Source organism: Myotis lucifugus, unplaced genomic scaffold (genome assembly GCF_000147115.1).
Source record: "Myotis lucifugus unplaced genomic scaffold, Myoluc2.0 scaffold_1, whole genome shotgun sequence".
NCBI classification, from domain to species: domain Eukaryota; kingdom Metazoa; phylum Chordata; class Mammalia; order Chiroptera; family Vespertilionidae; genus Myotis; species Myotis lucifugus.
The window spans coordinates 104869-122735 of record NW_005871049.1 but is presented as its reverse complement, the minus strand read 5'-3'; the positions used below and the strand labels follow the sequence as shown (position 1 = coordinate 122735).

At 40.5% G+C, this 17867-nt stretch overlaps 1 protein-coding gene across 4 annotated transcripts in view; it reads left to right on the top strand.

Annotated features, from left to right (window-relative positions):
* The window catches only part of LYRM7 (LYR motif containing 7), a 30415-nt gene that overhangs the window by 4297 nt on the left and 8251 nt on the right, over positions 1-17867 (top strand). Inside the window, exons 4-7 of one of the 4 annotated variants that reach the window (XM_023753601.1) lie at positions 348-585; positions 8479-8551; positions 10942-11012; positions 14651-14732. In XM_023753601.1, the coding sequence (XP_023609369.1) occupies positions 568-585; positions 8479-8551; positions 10942-11012; positions 14651-14732 (244 nt within the window). In that variant the 5' untranslated portion in view covers positions 348-567. Of the gene's footprint in view, positions 1-259; positions 586-679; positions 749-8478; positions 8552-10941; positions 11013-14650; positions 14733-17867 lie in introns of those variants that run through there. The other 3 variants (XM_023753604.1, XM_006081585.3, XM_006081584.3) reach the window with 3 other exon arrangements.

The window sequence follows — 17867 nt, the reverse complement described above, 5'->3', positions numbered from 1 at the left end:
GAAATTAAATGAGAGAATAATACATGCATAGCACTTTTGGGAGTCAGCGTTCCAATCAATGTCTGTTCGCTACAGTTGTTATGACTTCGCTCTTATTTATGCACTTTTGCAAGAACAGACGCAACTGGAAGACGTAAAAAAAAGAGAGAGAACGAGTTCTTTAATAAATAAACTCAGTCCCGAAACCGGAGGTAGCGAACAGTATGGTATGTTGGTACCGAAGTCATCTCTTAAATGTCAATCCACTCTCCGCCACCAGAGGGTTGCAGCAGAAGTAACCGGAAGTGGCTCTGCCCCTAACTAACATGGCGTCCAGGTGGTTTCCGTTCTCCTCTCTATGGTTACAGCAATTGGCCTCGGCGGCTTCTCGCGGGTTTACCAGACGTCACCGGTTCAGCAAACTACTCCCTCCCCGCTCTCCTTGGAAGGCGGGGCTACGAAGAGATGCTGCCTGGTGATTGGTTGCAGCGCATTAGGAAGTTGGCCTGCGCACGCCTGGACGTTATTGATTGCCGAGAGGCGGGGCGACTAGACTGCTGAAGAGGTAGCTGCCGCTGTGGGAGAAACATGGGTCAGGCGGCCAAGGTGACAGGGCCTGGGGAGGTGTTGGGTGCGATGCCGACTGGGGAGAGCGTGGGATAGGGGGGGTTAAGAGCGCAGCCTGACGAAAGTTGTATGGAGTTCTGTAACGGGTTCAGGCCCTCCACGGAGGATGTGGCCTTCGCCCCTGAGGAGAACGGTTGTGCAGGTGTGGAAGAGGGAGGGGGGCACCAGTGGTTCCTAGTTCTTAATCGGCTCTGGTACCGAGGGTGTTCAGTAATGCGAGACTTGAGCTCTGCCCGCGTTTCATCTCTCCACTGAGTAGCTGAGTATTTGTCGGAGGGACCCGTTTCCCAGCCGTGGGAAGTGCAGGGGACGCTAACGGCAGCCTGCGCCCCAACCGCCCGGTGAGGTGAAAGGTGTAGTCACGCAATTGGAAGGCACACAGAAGTCTAGGAACCACGGAAATCAGCACATTCACTTACCACAGGTAGCTCTTCGCGACACAGAGCAGAGACCCCGGTTCTCTGAATGAGCTTGGGAAGGGGTGGTCCTGCCGGGGTCACATGGTTTCAGGCTCATTTCTCGCCACTGTTACACGTTCCTGGCCGGTGCACAATTTCAGCCAGTAGCCATCCTAACCTCCAATAGCAGCATGGCAGGTTAGACCTGTCCCTGTCACTGGCGGAAGCACAGGCATTGGGAGGGGGAAATGGCCTGCTACAATAAAGTGAGGAAAAGGGGGAAATGGCCTGCTACAATAAAGTGAGGAAAAGCAATGCTATGGTCAATAACTTGGTGTTCTCACTACGGTTTAATATATATCACAGCACCAGTAGAAACGATTGTAACAGCACCAGTAGAAACGATTGTAAAGGGTTATTCATTTTAAAATTTTATTGAGTTTCCATAATAGCTATTAGTAATACCAAAGAAGACCCACTATGCCTATGCTATTTAGGCATAGTGGGTGCAACAATAAACAAACCACCTTTGCCTTCATACAGAAGTCTAGCAGGTCAGAGATTTTTAACAATTACTTAATTAGAATTGTATTAAGTGCTTTGAGCTGAAAATACAGTGTATTTTGTGTGCATATAATTGGGCTTTAACCTATCTGGAAGGATGCAAAACAATACTTCATAGAAGTTTAAGTTAGGTTGAGACGTGAAGTTTAACTAGAAATAGCTAGGAGAAAAGAGAAAAAGAACATTCCAGAAAGAGGAAGTAGCATATGGAAAGTTCTTGAAATGGAAAATTGCTTGGAAAACTTGAATACAAATGAAAGGATTCATTCCAAAAACACTTTTAGCCAGGCCTATAATATACAGAAGACACCCTTGCCAAGTGCGGAGGATACAAAGGTAACCAAGAAGCCTTTGAAGAAGTATGGTACAACAAGTGAGCCTTTAACATACAGTGTAGTAAGTGCCCAATGCTGGGATGTACTCAGGAGCGGCATATAACCCAGACTTAGAAGGAATAGATAAATAATGACTACAGTGAAACCTAGTACAGAAATTATACCATACACCCTTAAAATTACCTCATTATTAAAAAAACAACAAAACTGAGGCAAAAAGTCTGAGTAACTTGTCCAAGCTTATAATAAGTGGCAATGTCAGATTCAAACTGATCTGTGAAGAATACATTTCTATATACACTGCCTAAATTTGTCCAATCAGAGTAAGTAAATGGGGAAGAGAAGACAATATGTGACTTAGCTTTCTGCTTTTTAATAAAAGTTTATTAACTCCAAGGTGATAGTAGCTCTGATAGTCCCAAGGCAGTAATGATGACCTCAACTTAGGTCCATCTACAAAGACCCCATCCTATATAATAAAAGGCTAATATGCAAATCGACCGAACAGCAGAACAACTGGTTGCTATAACAAGCACTGACCACAGCAGCGGTGGCGGGAGCCTCTCCTGCCTCTGCGGCAGTTAGACATCCCCCAAGGGCTCCCGGACTGCAAGAGGGCACAGGCCGGGCTGAGGGACCTGCCTCCCCTGAGTGCACGAATTTCATGCACCGGGCATCTAGTTTCCAAATACGGTCACATTTGCAGGTGCTAGGGATTAGGACTTCAATATGTCTTGGGGATAGATCACATTTTATTTACCCATTTATGAGTTGAACATTTGGGTGGTTACTTTTTGACACTATTATGAATAGATACTATGGAGGTTCATGTATAAGTTTTGTGTGAATACATGTTTTTATATTTATTGAGTATATATCCAAGCCGGGTCATATGATAACTCTATGTTTAATTTTTGAGCAACTGCCAAACATTTCCAAAGTGGCTGCACCATTTTACATTCCCACCAACAATGTATACATCCCAATAGTTCCACATTCTTGTCAACATTTGTTTTTTACTATCTTTTTTTACTGTAGCCCTTCTACTGGAGTGAAGTAGTATCACTGAGATTTAAATTTTTTTTAAATTTTATTTTATTGTTAAAAGTATTACAAATAGTAGTACATATGCCCCATTTTTCCCCCCAATGACCTTCCCCCAGCCTCCCCTACCCCATGGCACATGCCCTCACCACCCCCCCCCCCAGTGTCTTGCGTCCATTGGTTATGCTTATATGCATACATACAAGTCCTTTGGTTGATCTCTTACCTCCCCCCCACAACCCCTCCCCAGCCTTCCTGCTGGTAATTTGACATTCCTGCTGGTAATTTGACAGTCTGTTTGAAATTTAAATTTGTATTTCCCAAATGGCAAATTATGTTGAACATTTTTCTTTGGCCTTAATAGCCATTTGTTTGTCTTCCTTTGCCTATTTAAAAAAATGTTTTATTATTGAGTTGTTCTTTATATGTTCTAGATAACTGGCCCTTTATCAGATATAAGATTTGCAAATATTTTCTCCCATTCTGTGGGATGTCTTTTCTCTTTTTTGATAGTATCCTTTCCCTTTCTCACTTTAAAATAAAATTTTTAGTTTTTATAAAGGTGATAAATGTGTAAAGATTAAGAAATAGTTGGCTAGTTGGTTCTGCGTCCTGGTGCTGCATTATTTTGGAGCCCATGTGGTCCCTTCGCTGAGATGCCTGAGGAAACCCAGACTCACAACCAACCGATGGAGGAGGAAGAGGTTGAGATGTTTGCCTTTCAGATAGAAGTTGCTCAGTTGATGTCACTGATCATCAATATTTTCTACTTGAATAAAGAGATATTTCTGAGGGAATTTATTTCAGTTTCATCAGATCCACTGGACAAGATCAGCTGTGAAAGCTTGACAGATCCCAGTAAACTGGACTCTGGGAAAGAGCTGCACATTAACCTCATTCCAAACAAATTATGACCAAGCTCTCACTATTATGAATACTGGAATTGAATGGCCAAGGCTGATTTGATCAATCATCTTGGTACTATTTCCAAGTCTGGGACCAAAGCATTAATGGAAGCTTTGCAGGCTGGTGCAGATATCTCTGTGATTGGCCATTATGGTGTCAGGTTGTAATTAGCCTATTTGGTTCCTGAAAAAGTGCCCATAATCACCAAATATAACAATGATGAGCAGTATGCCTGGGAGTCTTCCCCAGTAGGATTGTTCACAGTTAGGACTGACACAGGTAAACAGAGGTCATCCTGAATTTAAAAGAAGACCAGACCAAGTACTTGGAGGAGAGAAAGATAAAGGAGATTGTGAAAAAACACTCTCAATTTATTGGCTACTCCCTTACTTTTTTGTGGAGAAGAACGTGATAAAGAAGTCAGTGATGATGAGGCTGAAGAAAAGGAAGAGAAAGAGGAAGATTAAAAAAAAAAAGAAGAGCCCAGCCGGTGTGGCTCAGTGGTTGAGCCTTGGCTTATGAACCAGGAGATCATGGTTCAATTCTGCATCAGGGCACAGGCCCCGGTTGTGGTTGCGGGCTCAAAATCTACAGGGGGGCGTGCAGGAGGTGGCTGATAGGTGGTTCTCTCTCATTGTTGATGTTTCTATCTCTCCCTCTCCTTTCCTCTCTAAAATAAATAAAAATATATTTTTAAAAAGAAGAAAAGAAGTCCAGTGACAAACCTGAAATCAAAGATGTTGGTTCTAAGCAGAGCTAGTTTTTCTCTTCTAGTTTCATGTTGGCTTATTTTAACAAAATGAGGTTATGTTTGTTGTGAGATGTGTGTAACCTAATGTTTGTTAACGTTGTGGTCTAACTCTAAAGTGTTTAGCTTTCAAGTGGATTCCTTTGTCACTGAAATGTTTTGAGATAAACATGGCTAAAACAACTTTCATTCCCTAGGGTCTACTTCTTAAACCTTCTATCCCCTGTATTTATCAACTGCATGTATGGCCTCTAGAAATTAGTATACTAAGCTGAACCAATCTGATGGGAGTAACTATCCATAGAGCTTGTTTTCCAAATAAAAGTATTATTTAGAGTAGCAAAATTATAAGCTCACCTAGGCATGTTATAAAGCCATTTGAAAGTAACTCAGAGCAAGTTTTGTGAATGAAAATGTAGTGCTCAAGTCACATTCTGCTTTAAAAAAGCTTGTGACAAATACAGATGAATTAAAAAGAAAGAAATAATGTTACACAAATGCCGGTAGGTATCTACTTCCTTCTACATACTCCTAATTCCTGCTCTCCAGAGATAAGAGCTTTTAATCATTTTAGCTATTCCTTCTGATATTTACCTTCATGTTTCTAAACATGCTTAAACTACTATTTATTTTCTCTTTGGAGATACTACTTTTTGACTTTTAACATTGGAGGTTGAGGACTAAGCTTCCCCTTACACCCTATTCTTCACAATATACACATTTTGGTGAATCAGTTTTTGTCTCTGTAATTATTTGACTATATAAAATTTATCCACAGCTGAGATCTCTAATATAACTATATGATTACATTGTCTTTAATTTATAATTCTTCTATTTCTTGAAATTAACTAATTTCATTGTTTTTATCATTGGCTAGTTTCCTGCATATCTGTTCCCAAACTCTGAACAAAACTAAAGTCTACCAGTTTTATTTTTTTCTCTAGTAACGTCTTTTCTGGATCAGTTCAGCCTTTTCTGTAGTCCAGACTAGTTGCTTTCTCAGCTGGTTGCACAAATGCTGACCTATATTTGTCCTTTACCGTTATCTCTGCCTCTCCTGTGTTGGATCACCTGTCTTTCTGATTCCCATGCTTTTTTCTTTAGTGGTTCATCCCTTGTTTTGGTGGAACACATGTAGTGTTCCAAGAAAAGGTGTATGGCATTATGAGACTTTGCATTTCTAAAAAATGTCTCTTTGCCCTTGTTTTAAATGATAATTTGGCTGTGTCTGGTCTTCTAAGCTGGATTTTTTTTTTCTCAAAACTTGAATATAATATACTATTGTCTTCTCACACTGATCTGAGAAGTCAGGTGCCATTCTGATCACATACCAGTGTATGTGAACTGTTTTTTTCTCTCAGATTTTTCTTTTTATTAGCATTGTGCTGAACTTACATCATGAGCCATAGTATGGGTTTTGTGTTGGGCACTTGGTGGAGCCCTTTCAATCTAGTAACTCAAGCACCTTACTTGGTGAAATTTCCTTAATTTATTCTCCCTTTTAATTTCTGTTTTCTCTGTTCTCTGTTGTTGGAGCCATCTAGATCACTCCCTTAATTATCTTTTCTCTCCTCAATTTTTATTTGTCAACTTAATCTCTGCTTTTACTAATTTGATATCCATAAGCTTTTGGGAGTTACTGAACATTCCTTTTTAAAAAATCCTCATCTGAGGATATGTTTACTGATTTTTTAGAGAGGGAGGAGAGAAAGAGAGAAACGTCAACGTGAAAGATAGACATCAATCGGGCTGCCTCCCACACTCTCCCTGACCAGGGATCAAATCCAAAACCAAACATCTGCTCCATCGGGAAATAGAACCTGAAGCTTTCTGGTGTGCAGGACAATGCTTCAACCCACTGAGCCACCCAGCCAGGGCCTAAAGGCTCCTTTTTTTTTTTTTTTTTAAATATATTTTATTGATTTTTTACAGAGAGGAAGGGAGAGAGATAGAGAGTTAGAAACATCGATGAGAGAGAAACATCGACCAGCTGCCTCCTGCACATCTCCCACTGGGGATGTGCCCGCAACCCAGGTTTTTGTTTTGATTGCATGTTTGCAATAACTTGGGAGTTAAGTGTAGTTGTCTTTATGTTTTCTGCTCCTTGTTTCCTGTTTCTGTTTTGCTGTATGCCTTTGAAGTTATAGGTTTTAAAAATATATAAAATATTTAAAACAGTACCTAGCACACATGATATACTCAATAAATGTTAGATATTGTCTGGTGAATGGACTGGAGAAAAGGAGGAAGGGTGACAGAGTAACAAATCTTTTTAAGTAGTCTAAGAAACGGATGGGGCCCTAACCGGTTTGGCTCAGTGGATAGAGCGTCAGCTTGCGGACTGAAAGGTCCCAGGTTCGATTCCAGTCAAGGGCATGTACCTGGGTTGCGGACACATCCCCAGTAGGGGGCGTGCAGGAGGCAGCTGATCGGTGTTTCTCTCTCATCGATGTTTCTCTCTATCCCTCTCCCTTCCTCTCTGTAAAAAATCAATAAAATATATATATTTTTAAAGAAACGGATGGGGATAACTGAACTTAAATAGTTTGGGGCTATTTATCAGAAAATTAATCAAATTTTCAAAAATTAGACATCCTAAAGTTCCCACATGAAGAGTAAGGTAGATTTAGAGATGATTTTAAAATTTCTGGCTTGAGAAAGACTGTGTCTTCCATTACTGAAATTGAGAAGACAGGAGAAAAAGCAGTATTGGGGGAATAACATTGAGTATCCTTTTGGACTTGAGAAGTATGAGGTGGCTTTTGGCTAGGTTCCGCCCTTCAGTACTGACTGGCTATTCGGGACTAGGTTGGGTCTTAGAGTCTAGGCTCGGCACTTCGGAACTAGTGTCAGCCCTTTGGAACTAGATTCGCCTCTTAGGCCTTGGCTGGGCTAGTCCGGGCTAGGGCCATGACAATCATATTGATCCGGGCCTTGGGGAAGCCCCGGTCTCCACAAGAGTGCCTTACAGGAAAGGACCCAAAGGGAGCATCCTGGCCTAGGAGCCAGAGGTTGAAAGGGCTGCTGACTCTCAAGGAGAGGTGCCTGTGGAAATCACTGACACACAGGCTGGGTGCCTTGGGCCTGCGGGAAGAACAGGTATTGCTTAGGGGCTGGGCTCTTTGGGGCGAGGTTCCGCCCTCCAGACAGGGTTTGGCTGTTCGGGGTTGGGTTTTTTAGGGCTAGGCTCCCCAGTCGGGACTGGCTACAGCTGTTGGGGTTTGGGCTCAGCTGGGCTCTCCCAGGCTAGGCTCCGCCTTTCGGGACTAGTTTGTGTGTTTTTTTAAAGAAGTGCGAGGTGGCCTCAGTCTATCGCTAAATCCTCCTCACAATCTGACTCCTACCAAAGTGCCAGGCTCTTTTCTCTCCATTTTTTAACATGCTCTTGTAAAAATCAAAAGTGTCAGCATTCTACTTATTTTTTGAGAAATCACAATTGAACTTGCCTGAATTACCCGAAACATCTTCCTTCTGAGCTCTCTTAAGATTTAATAAGTTCACGAGTTTGTGTATACTAGTATGTGCCTCACTTTAAGAACAGAAGAAGGCCTCCATATCTTAAGAAAAATGATAATACATACCAGACTGGTAAAGTTGTTTACCTTGGCAGACTGGTTTTGCAGGGGAATTACTAACTTTTTAACTATCTTTATATTGTTTTGTTTCAAAGACCTTTGTATTATTTTTGTAAATAAAGTTTTTTAATTTAAAGATAAATAATCAATGTAAAGGTATTTCCAGAAACCCTGGTTTTCATCAGCTACTTTGAAAAATAGTCTATGAAACGAACAGAACAGAATTACTATTTAAATCTTGTAATTATGTAAAATGTGATTTTTTTTTTCTTTTGCTGTCTGAGTTCTGATTTTCTTGATAGGTTTTACAGCTCTTTAAAAGATTGCACAGGACCAGACAACAAGTTTTTAAAAATGATACCAGAGCATTAGAAGGTAAGCTTACTAATTTTCCTTTGGAACAAGTCTATTCTTCAGATGGCTGCTCATATATCCAAGAGACCCTGTTTGGTCAAGCCTCATCTTAGGGAATGGCCTTCACTACCTCTTCCCTAATGTTGTTATGTGTTATAAAGATTAGTTTACAATTACACTTTTTTGAGGAGTATACACTTAAAGATAATTAAAGTCCTTTCTCTATTTTATTATCACAATTTCACACACTCTAGGACTAGATACTACCATATTGTTAATGCCTTGTGTCATTCTAGAAGTGACAGCACCTAAGAAAGAGAATCTATTCCAAGCAATTCCACGTTTAGCATTTCACTGTTTTAAGTGATTTCTATCTTACCTGGTTCTGTGTTGGTCATGTTCACTTCCAATCCTCATACGTTTCTAAACCTCTTTACCTAGGTTAAGTGTCTCCACTGTCCCAGGAAATTCTAGTTTTTGTAATTCACCAAAAAGAATTCTTGAATATTAAAATATATGCCTTATATTGTACTTTACACAAATTCCTCATTTAATTACTATAACAACCCTGTGATATAGTTGCTATTACAGTAAACCCTTGATTTTGTGGAGATTGATTTAACAGAATTAGGATTTAATGGAAAAATTTCTAGCCTGTATTTCATGTGAAATTAACACCCTATTAATTTTAAAATGCTTTAAACCAAGATTTGTTTATAATTAAAATGATAAATTTGTTATTTTGTTTATTTTTTATTAAAAAATTTATTTTTAACAAATTTTAGTGAATAGGCCATATGTTTGAAAAATACTAGTAATTTCACCAACATAAATAAATGTTACATATCTACAACCATAGTCTGCATATTTAAATCCAAGAGTGACTGCTTGTAAACAATGTTCAGCAAATGATTAGCATTTGATCACAGATACCAAAGCATTAGAAGTTAAGTTTTTGTTTGTTTTTCCTTTGTAACATCCCACGGGGTAATTGGTTCTATTGTTGCATGGCATGACTTTCTGCAGCAGTTTTAACGTGTGTCACCCATCTTCCGACATGAGCTAAGCCATGCCTGCCCCAGACGTGTGCATATGTTTATTCACAGTGACTGGTGAATGCACACATTTACTAGACCTATTTAGTATAAATTTAAAATTACAGTCATACATATAGAAAAGTTTTCTGTGAAATTAAACTTTCATACATAATTTTAATTACACAAATGTATCTACATTTGTCAATTTTTTAACATACACATTTGGAAAACCTGTCTACTATATATATAAAAGGCTAATATGCATAGTGTCCCCTCGGGAGTTCAACCAGGAGACCGGGAGTTCGATCACTCACTATGTCATGCACTGACCACCAGGAGGCGGCACAGAACAAAGGAAGGCCCCAGCCGGCAGCCAGAAGGCCCCAATCGGCCCTGATCACCAGCCAGATCTAGGGACCCTACCTGTGCATGAATTTTGTGCACAGTTTTATTATAAAATGGACTGTCAGCTTTAACAGACACCCTGCCTCACCCGAATTAGTCCATTATATTGAGGTTTTACTGTATGATTTCTGTTAAGATAAGAAACTAAAAAATGTGAAAGAATTTGCCCCACATTATACTTAGCAAGAGGTAGAGCTAGGATTCAGCCTAAGCAGTCTGGTTCCAAAGCCCAAACTCTGAACCACCTTGCATATTGAAATTCTGAAGCATAAAAGGAAGGTTTTATGACTATTCTCCCCTCAAAATAGCATATTTTTGTTGCTTTAAATGTTTTTAAGTGAAGTAATTATAAGAACAGGTAACATTGTATGTTTACTAAGCACTTTATATGGATCATTCCATTAAAAGCTTACAGCAATACAATAAGGCAGTTTGTCAGGTTAAACTGAATTATGCTGCTGTAATGATGCTGAAGTCTCAGTGGTGTACATGAACAAAAGTTTTATTTATCATTTACTTTACATGTCAGCCACGGTGCTCAGAGCTGCTATATATTTACTTTAATTTGTGTATGTGGGTCTGGGTTACTGTGTTTGTAAGTATTGAGTTTTGCCATCTTAAAAACATTTTAATTTAAATTCTTAGATTTATAGAAACAAAGAATTACATTGGATTTATTGACTCTAATATCTAGAAGTACACAAATGAAATTGGAAGTGAAAAGCAGGAAACAAAAGTATTAGAGTGCTGAAGGTTTATATTAGATTTAATTACAAACTTGCCCGCCTGTCATAAGCTCTCCAAGAGACTTCTTTAATAAATTTCTGATTTTTATACTTTGTTTTACATGGAGCAAATATATTTCCTCTACTAGAGAAGTAGTCATTCATAATGAATAACATGTAAATTATTGGGGCAGGAATTATAAATTAGAAAAGTAAATAACTTTATGTATTTTTCTTTCTTTAGCAGCCAGAGTAAAAATAAATGAAGAATTCAAAAGTAATAAAAATGAAGCTTCTTCTAAGAAAATAGAAGAGGTACAGTAATTGAATTTTTCAATTTTACAATAAAATGCTTGTAAATTGTATTAGCAACTAGAGCAGTGGTTCTCAACCTTCTGGCCCTTTAAATACAGTTCCTCATGTTGTGACCCAACCATAACATTATTTTCGTTGCTACTTCATAACTGTAATGTTGCTACTGTTATGAATCGTAATGTAAATATCTGATATGCAGGATGGTCTTAGGCGACCCCTGTGAAAGGGTCGTTCAACGCCAAAGGGGTCTCGACCCACAGGTTGAGAACCGCTGAACTAGAGGAAATGATGAAAATAGAGGGGTTATGTGAAATAAAAACCCGATAGTTAAAACAACTGTAGATAACCTGCCCTTGTTTGGTATGGCTCACCTCCTCTGGGTCATCTGCCTATAGCCATAAGAAAACAAGTTGCCTGGTAAAAAGAACAAGGATGGTAGCCCTGGTCAAAACAAAAGCAGCTGAATCAACTCAGACACCCACAGAAGTGCTATCTTCACTTAAGGCAACTGACTGAAACGGAAAAGAATGAGTGCTGTGGTAACTCAGAACTATAGAGGAAACACCTACTCATTTAGCTCAACTAGACAGATTTTTTTTTTTTTTAATTCCTGTCTTGGCAATGGAAGTTAACCAGCCACAGTTCATGAACATTCTTGGTTTGCCTTTAATATTTGCATTTTAGTCAATTGTTTAAGACAGTCTACTGAAATTAGTCCATGAGCTCCCTGGTACTCCCAATGCATATTCATTGAAAAAATTCACAATGATTTGTTTCCTGTATAAAATCATGCTGCTTATATACACTATCTCAGTTTTGAGCTTCCTAAATATTCCTGTTTCTGACCTTGGATAAATATAGGGAATGGACCCATAGGAAAAAAATGAAAAATGGAAAACTATTTGCAGGGGTAGTTATGATTCCAAGAATTGGTTTGATAAAAAGGAAAGCATAAATTAGAGAAATTCTTCTGTGTTTAAATAGAATTTCCGAATGTTAAATTTTTTTTATGAAAATCATTTATATTTTGAAAAATGTATTTTTGAAATAGTAAATATCTATAATAAGCCAACGAGACAAAATGAAATAGCTTAAGAATTTCTATCCCTGTAATATAAACAAAAAAGGGAAAGATTTCCCTTAAGCATATGCTAGGGCAAACAGGGACTATGAAATTTTTATTCATGTAGAAGTTAAGATGACATTAGAGTCAAGTTATGAATTGAAGTTAAAAGGTATATATGGAGGTTTGTCCTATTTGTTATTTAGTAAACTGATAACAATTTGGCAATTTCTAGATTTTTAAATCATGATTTAAACTTCTAAAATTTTTTACATTTTAAATTGTTTATATCAACTAAACTGAGAAAATGAACTACAATCTCCCAAATTCATTTTACTTTTAGAGTACTAATTTAACATTAAGCAATCTAGAAATTAGATATTTGTTATATATAAATACATATGGTACTTTCTACAACTCTTCATATGTTAAATATTTAGTAGCTTTTGGATAATTACATTGTCATATATTAGAGGGTTTGTTAGACTTGGCACCAAAAGGAAACTTAAGCATCCTCTATACCAGCAGTTTTCAAACTTTTTGGTCTCAAGACCCCTTTACCTTCTTAAAAATTGAGTACCCTAAAAAGTGCTGTTTATGTGTTATACTTATCAGTATTTACTATATTAGGATTTAAAACTGAAAAATTTAAAATAGATATGATTGAATCATTTAAAAACAATAGACCCATTACATATTAAAAAATACATTATTTATGAAAAATACTACATTTTCAAAATAATTTAGTGAGAAGAATGGCATGCTTTACATTTTTCAAATCTCTTTCATGTCTGGCTTAATAGAAGTCAGCTATATTCTATCTGCTTCCTCATTCAACATGTTTTTTAGGTTGAAGTATATGAAGAAAATTCAGTCTCACACAGTTAGTTGGAAAGGTAAAGGAGTATATAATAGCCTTTTCCAAAAATTGTGAATATTCTTTAAAACTATACATCACCAAGAGATAAATTTCCTTAAAGGTTAGTTTCAATGTGGAACTCTATTCCTATTGGTCCAATGGAAGTTAGATATTTAAAAAAAAAAATTTTTTTTTTGGCTCTAGAATTCATACACACCACCTCTTGGTCTCCTCTAATCCATTGCTCCTCATTTATCCTTGTTCCCAACCTTAGACCTAGGACTCCACTCAGCTTCTGCACCTCCAAGGAGGAGGCCCTTTTTTTCCCTTTGTCTACCTTGCTAAGAAGCTTCTCAAGTCTGTCCGGCTGTGAGGTTTTGATCACCCACAGGCTTTCATGTCAATTAATGGCAGCTCCCTCCTCTTGATGTTCAGACCAATATCCTTTGTGCTGTCTTGACTGCTTTCCTTCTCTCACACTTTAATCTGGCAGCAGATCCTATTGGCTTAACCTTCAAAATATACCTAGAATTCAACCACTTCTCACCCTCCTCATCATTATCTCCAGGTTCAAGTTACCATCATTTCTCACTGAATTGTTACAACAGCCTCCTCCTGGGTCTTCCTTCTGTTGCCCTAAATTCCTATAGCCTGGTCTCAATACTTTTAAAGGCAGAGTCAACCTTTTTTTTTTTAAAGGCATATTCTATCCTTCCTCTGCTCACAACCTCCATGACTCCTCATCCCATGACATATGAGGACCATATCATCTGACCTCTGATAACTTCCCTCCTCACTTCACTCATTTTCAAGAAAAAAATCTAGCAAATACCCAAGTCTGAATAATCATAGTTTGTCTGCCTGTCAGTGGTTCATTCAAGTACAAATGGTATTTCATAGAGAAAACTCTACTTCTCACAACTCAAACAGTGTAGAAGAGTCTAGGCCAGTGGTCAGCAAACTGCGGCTCGCGAGCCACATGCGGCTCTTTGGCCCCTTGAGTGTGGCTCTTCCACCAAATACCACGTGCGGGCGCGCACGTACAGTGCGATTGAAACTTCGTGGCCCATGCGCAGAAGTCGGTATTTTGTGGAAGAGCCACACTCAAGGGGCCAAAGAGCTGCATGTGGCTCGTGAGCCGCAGTTTGCCGACCACTAGTCTAGGCTCTAGTATCATGAAAATAAATTTGACATCATGGATCCTCTGAAAGGGTGTTAAGGTGCCTCAAGGGGTCCACAGCGTTGAGAATTGCTGTTCTAGTCCATTTCTTCATTTTGCAAATAATGAGGTCTGAAACTCAGAGTAGGTTATTAAACCAAGGCCATACACTTAATGACAGAACCAGAATTGGAATCCAAGTATTCTGACTCCTAATCCAACACTCTTTCTAGTGTACAGAACATCCAAGTCTATAAAAGAAAGATTCACTACCACCACCCCAAAAAAACTATGTGTTTTAAACACATTGTAAAATATATATGTACAACAAAAAAATACTCTAAACCTGTTTTGGATCAAAATATGAACAGGTGGATAAAAGTTAAAAGTATATGCCTGTCTGAGCTTTCTGCACACTTAGAATGGTTATAAAAAGTTAAAGGCAGATTATTACATAAAAAATTTGTAGTAAACCTACACTTTTCAAAAACAGTACATTCATATGAACCATTGAAAAACACCTGAAGGATTTATTCTGTGTTTGGTTTTCTTAACAGCTAATAAAAATAGGTTCTGATGTGGAATTGTTGCTCAGAACATCTGTTGTACAAGGTATTCACACAGACCACAATACACTGAGTAAGTAAAATAAAAGAAAAATGTTTTCTGATTGCAATGTGTTTTAAAATATTGAGCAATTACAGTGCTTTTAATGCTGATTGGTCAAAGAGCTTGATTTTGCCAATGTGGTATATATTATACATATTTGTAAGCCTACCATTTAAAAATACTGAAGTATGAAACTTTGTTTTACCAGATTTTTTCTTTTTAAATTTTTTTTAAAAAGCTTTACTGATTATATTACAAAACTACACTTACAAAGACAGTATGACTATTTTTATCATATTTATTTGGGATTCTTAATATTTCTAGTACCATTTACCACTTACCTAGACTAAGTCCGTTTCTCTTTTATTCTATGACTAGAGGCCTGGTGCACAAAAATTTGTGCACTGGCGGGGGTAGGGGGTGGGGGGTGGGTGGGGGAGAAGGGTGTCCCTCAGCCCCACTTGTGCTCTCTCACAGTCTGGGACCCCTTGGGAGATAACCACCTGCTGGCTTAGGCCCACTCCCCGGGTGGCAGATGGCAGGCCTGATCCCTAGGTGCCTGCCTGGGTGGCAGATGGCAGGCTGAGCCCTAGGTGCCTGCCCCGCCTCCCCGGGTCGCGCACAGGCCAGGGCCGATCACGGTTTGGGGCGCCGTCCCTGTCGCGCACAGGGCAGGGCGGATCCGGGGGTTGGGGCCCCTCCCTGGGTCGCACATGGGATGCCCGGGTGGGCCAGCGGATCGCTGCTGCCCCACCCGGTCGCCCTGGGTCCGGTCGCACACGGGACCACCACACCCCCCCCCACCCCCCCCCCACCCCCCCCGCCCAGGATCGCAGATAGCAGGCCCGGATGGCGGCAGGGCAGGCGGGATGGCACTGTCCCATCCTGCCTGCAGTATGCAAATTAGCCGCCATCTTTGTTGGTGGTTAATTTGCATATCGCGCTGATTAGCCCGTGGGAGGCGTAGCGAAGGTACGGTCAAGTACCATGTTTGTCTATTATTAAATAGGATTAGAGTTATTTTAATTCATAACAATTGGGATTATAAGAAATAAAAATAGAGTAGAGGATCCTTCATTATACCTCAAGACTCCTGGTGGGGCTTCGGCAGAATCTCATTTTATATTATACAAGAGGCTCGGTGCACGAAAATCCATGAAATCAAAGGGGTCCTTCAGCCCGGCCTGTGCCCTCTCACAGTCCGGGAGCCCTCAGGGGATGTCCAACATTCAGGAAGTGGGCTTAAGCCGCAGTCTGGCCTCCCTCTGCAGGAGGTGACCAGCGCGCCAATCTGTGGACAGCGAGTGGCCAGCCCCGCCCCGAATCACCCCGCCGCAGTCACCAGTGGCCTCCCTCTGTGGGAGGCAACCCTGGCAGGCCAATCTGGGGATGTCGAGTGGCCGGCCCCTCCCTGAATCACCCTGCCGCTATGCTGCCACCCACGACCTCCCTCTGAGGGAGGTGACTGGGCGGGCGATCAGGGGATGGGATTTGTTTTTATTCCCTAAAGTTTCTGTGGGGACAACAATAACAACAAAGAAGATGACATTAGCATTGTTTGAAAGACTTTTTTCTTTAAAGTATAACATGCAAACAGAAAAGTGCCCAATTTATAACTGTATAGCCCACTGAATTTTCACAAAGTGAAATACTCATGTAACCAACATCCATATCCTATCTAATAATAGACAAACATGGTAATTAACCATACCTCCACTACGCTTCCCATTGGCTAATCAGCAGGATATGCAAATTAACTGCCAACAAAGATGGCGGCGGCAGCCACGCAGCTGAAGCGAACATGAGGCTTGCTTGCTCCAGTGATGGAGGAAGCCAAGGTTCCCCGCCTGCCGCAGCCCAGCTCTGAGCTCCGGAAGCAACAATGTTTCAATTATAGAAGCTAAACAAACCCCAGATACCTGCTTTCAGCCAGCCGGGACCTCAGAGCTTAGAGCGCCAGTGATGGTAACAGAGTTTCAATTATAGAAGCTAAACAAACCCAGATACCTGCTTTCAGCCAGCAACGGCCTCAGAGCTGGAGCCGGCTCTCAGCTCCAGTGACAGCTATAGAAGGTAAATAAATCCAAGAATAAAAAAGAGGCTGGGAGCTTCAGTCGCCCGCCAGCCTGAAAACGGCCCTCAGCCCCTCACCCAGGCTGGCCAGGCATCCCAGTGGGGACCCCCACCCTGAAGGGGGTGTGACCAGCTGTAAACAGCCATCATCCCCTCATCCAGGCTGGCCAGGCACCCAAGTGGGACCCCCACCCTAATCCGGGACACCCTTCAAGGCAAACCAGCCGGCCCCCACCCGTGCACCAGGCCTCAATCCTATATAGTAAATGGGTAATATGCAAACTGACCCTAACAACAGAAAGGTTGGGAATGACTGGTCACTATGACAAACACTGACCACCAGGGGGCAGACGCTCAATGCAGGAGCTGCCCTCTGGTAGTCAGTGTGCTCCCACAGGGGGAGTGCTGCTCAGCCACAAGCCAGGCTGATGGCTGCCAGTACAGCAGTGGTGGTGGGAGCCTTTCCTGCCTCCTCAGCAGTGCTAAGGATGTCTGACTGCAGCTTAGGTCTGCTCCCCGCTGGCAAATGGACATCCCCCGAGGGCTGCCGGGCTGCCAGAGGGATATCTGATTGCCATCTTAGGCCCAATCCCCCAGGGAGCAGGCCTAAGCCAGCAAGTGGTCACCCCCGAGGAGTCCCAGACTGCAAGAGGGCACAGGCTGGGCTGAGGGACCCCCTACCCCCGAGTGCACAAATTTTTGTGCACCGGGCCTCTAGTCAAGCTATATAATACTACCGTACCTCAAAAGCCCCCACATGACCTTATGTCCCTCCCGGTCATCCCCACCCCACAAGCATGACCACTATCCTGACTTTTAACACTATCAATTTTTAACTTAATAAATATTTTTACTTTATATAAATTACATCATACAGCATTACTATTTTATCTTGCTTCTTTCAACATTATATTTGTGAGAATCATCTATATTGTTGTGTACAGCAACATTTCTATAAATATTGCTTGAATATACTACAGTTTATTCATTCTACTATTGTTTGTTTGGGTTGTTTCTAATTTTGGACTATAATAAATAATGATTCTGTGAATATTTTATATGTGCCTTCTGGTTTAAAAAATATGTATGTGC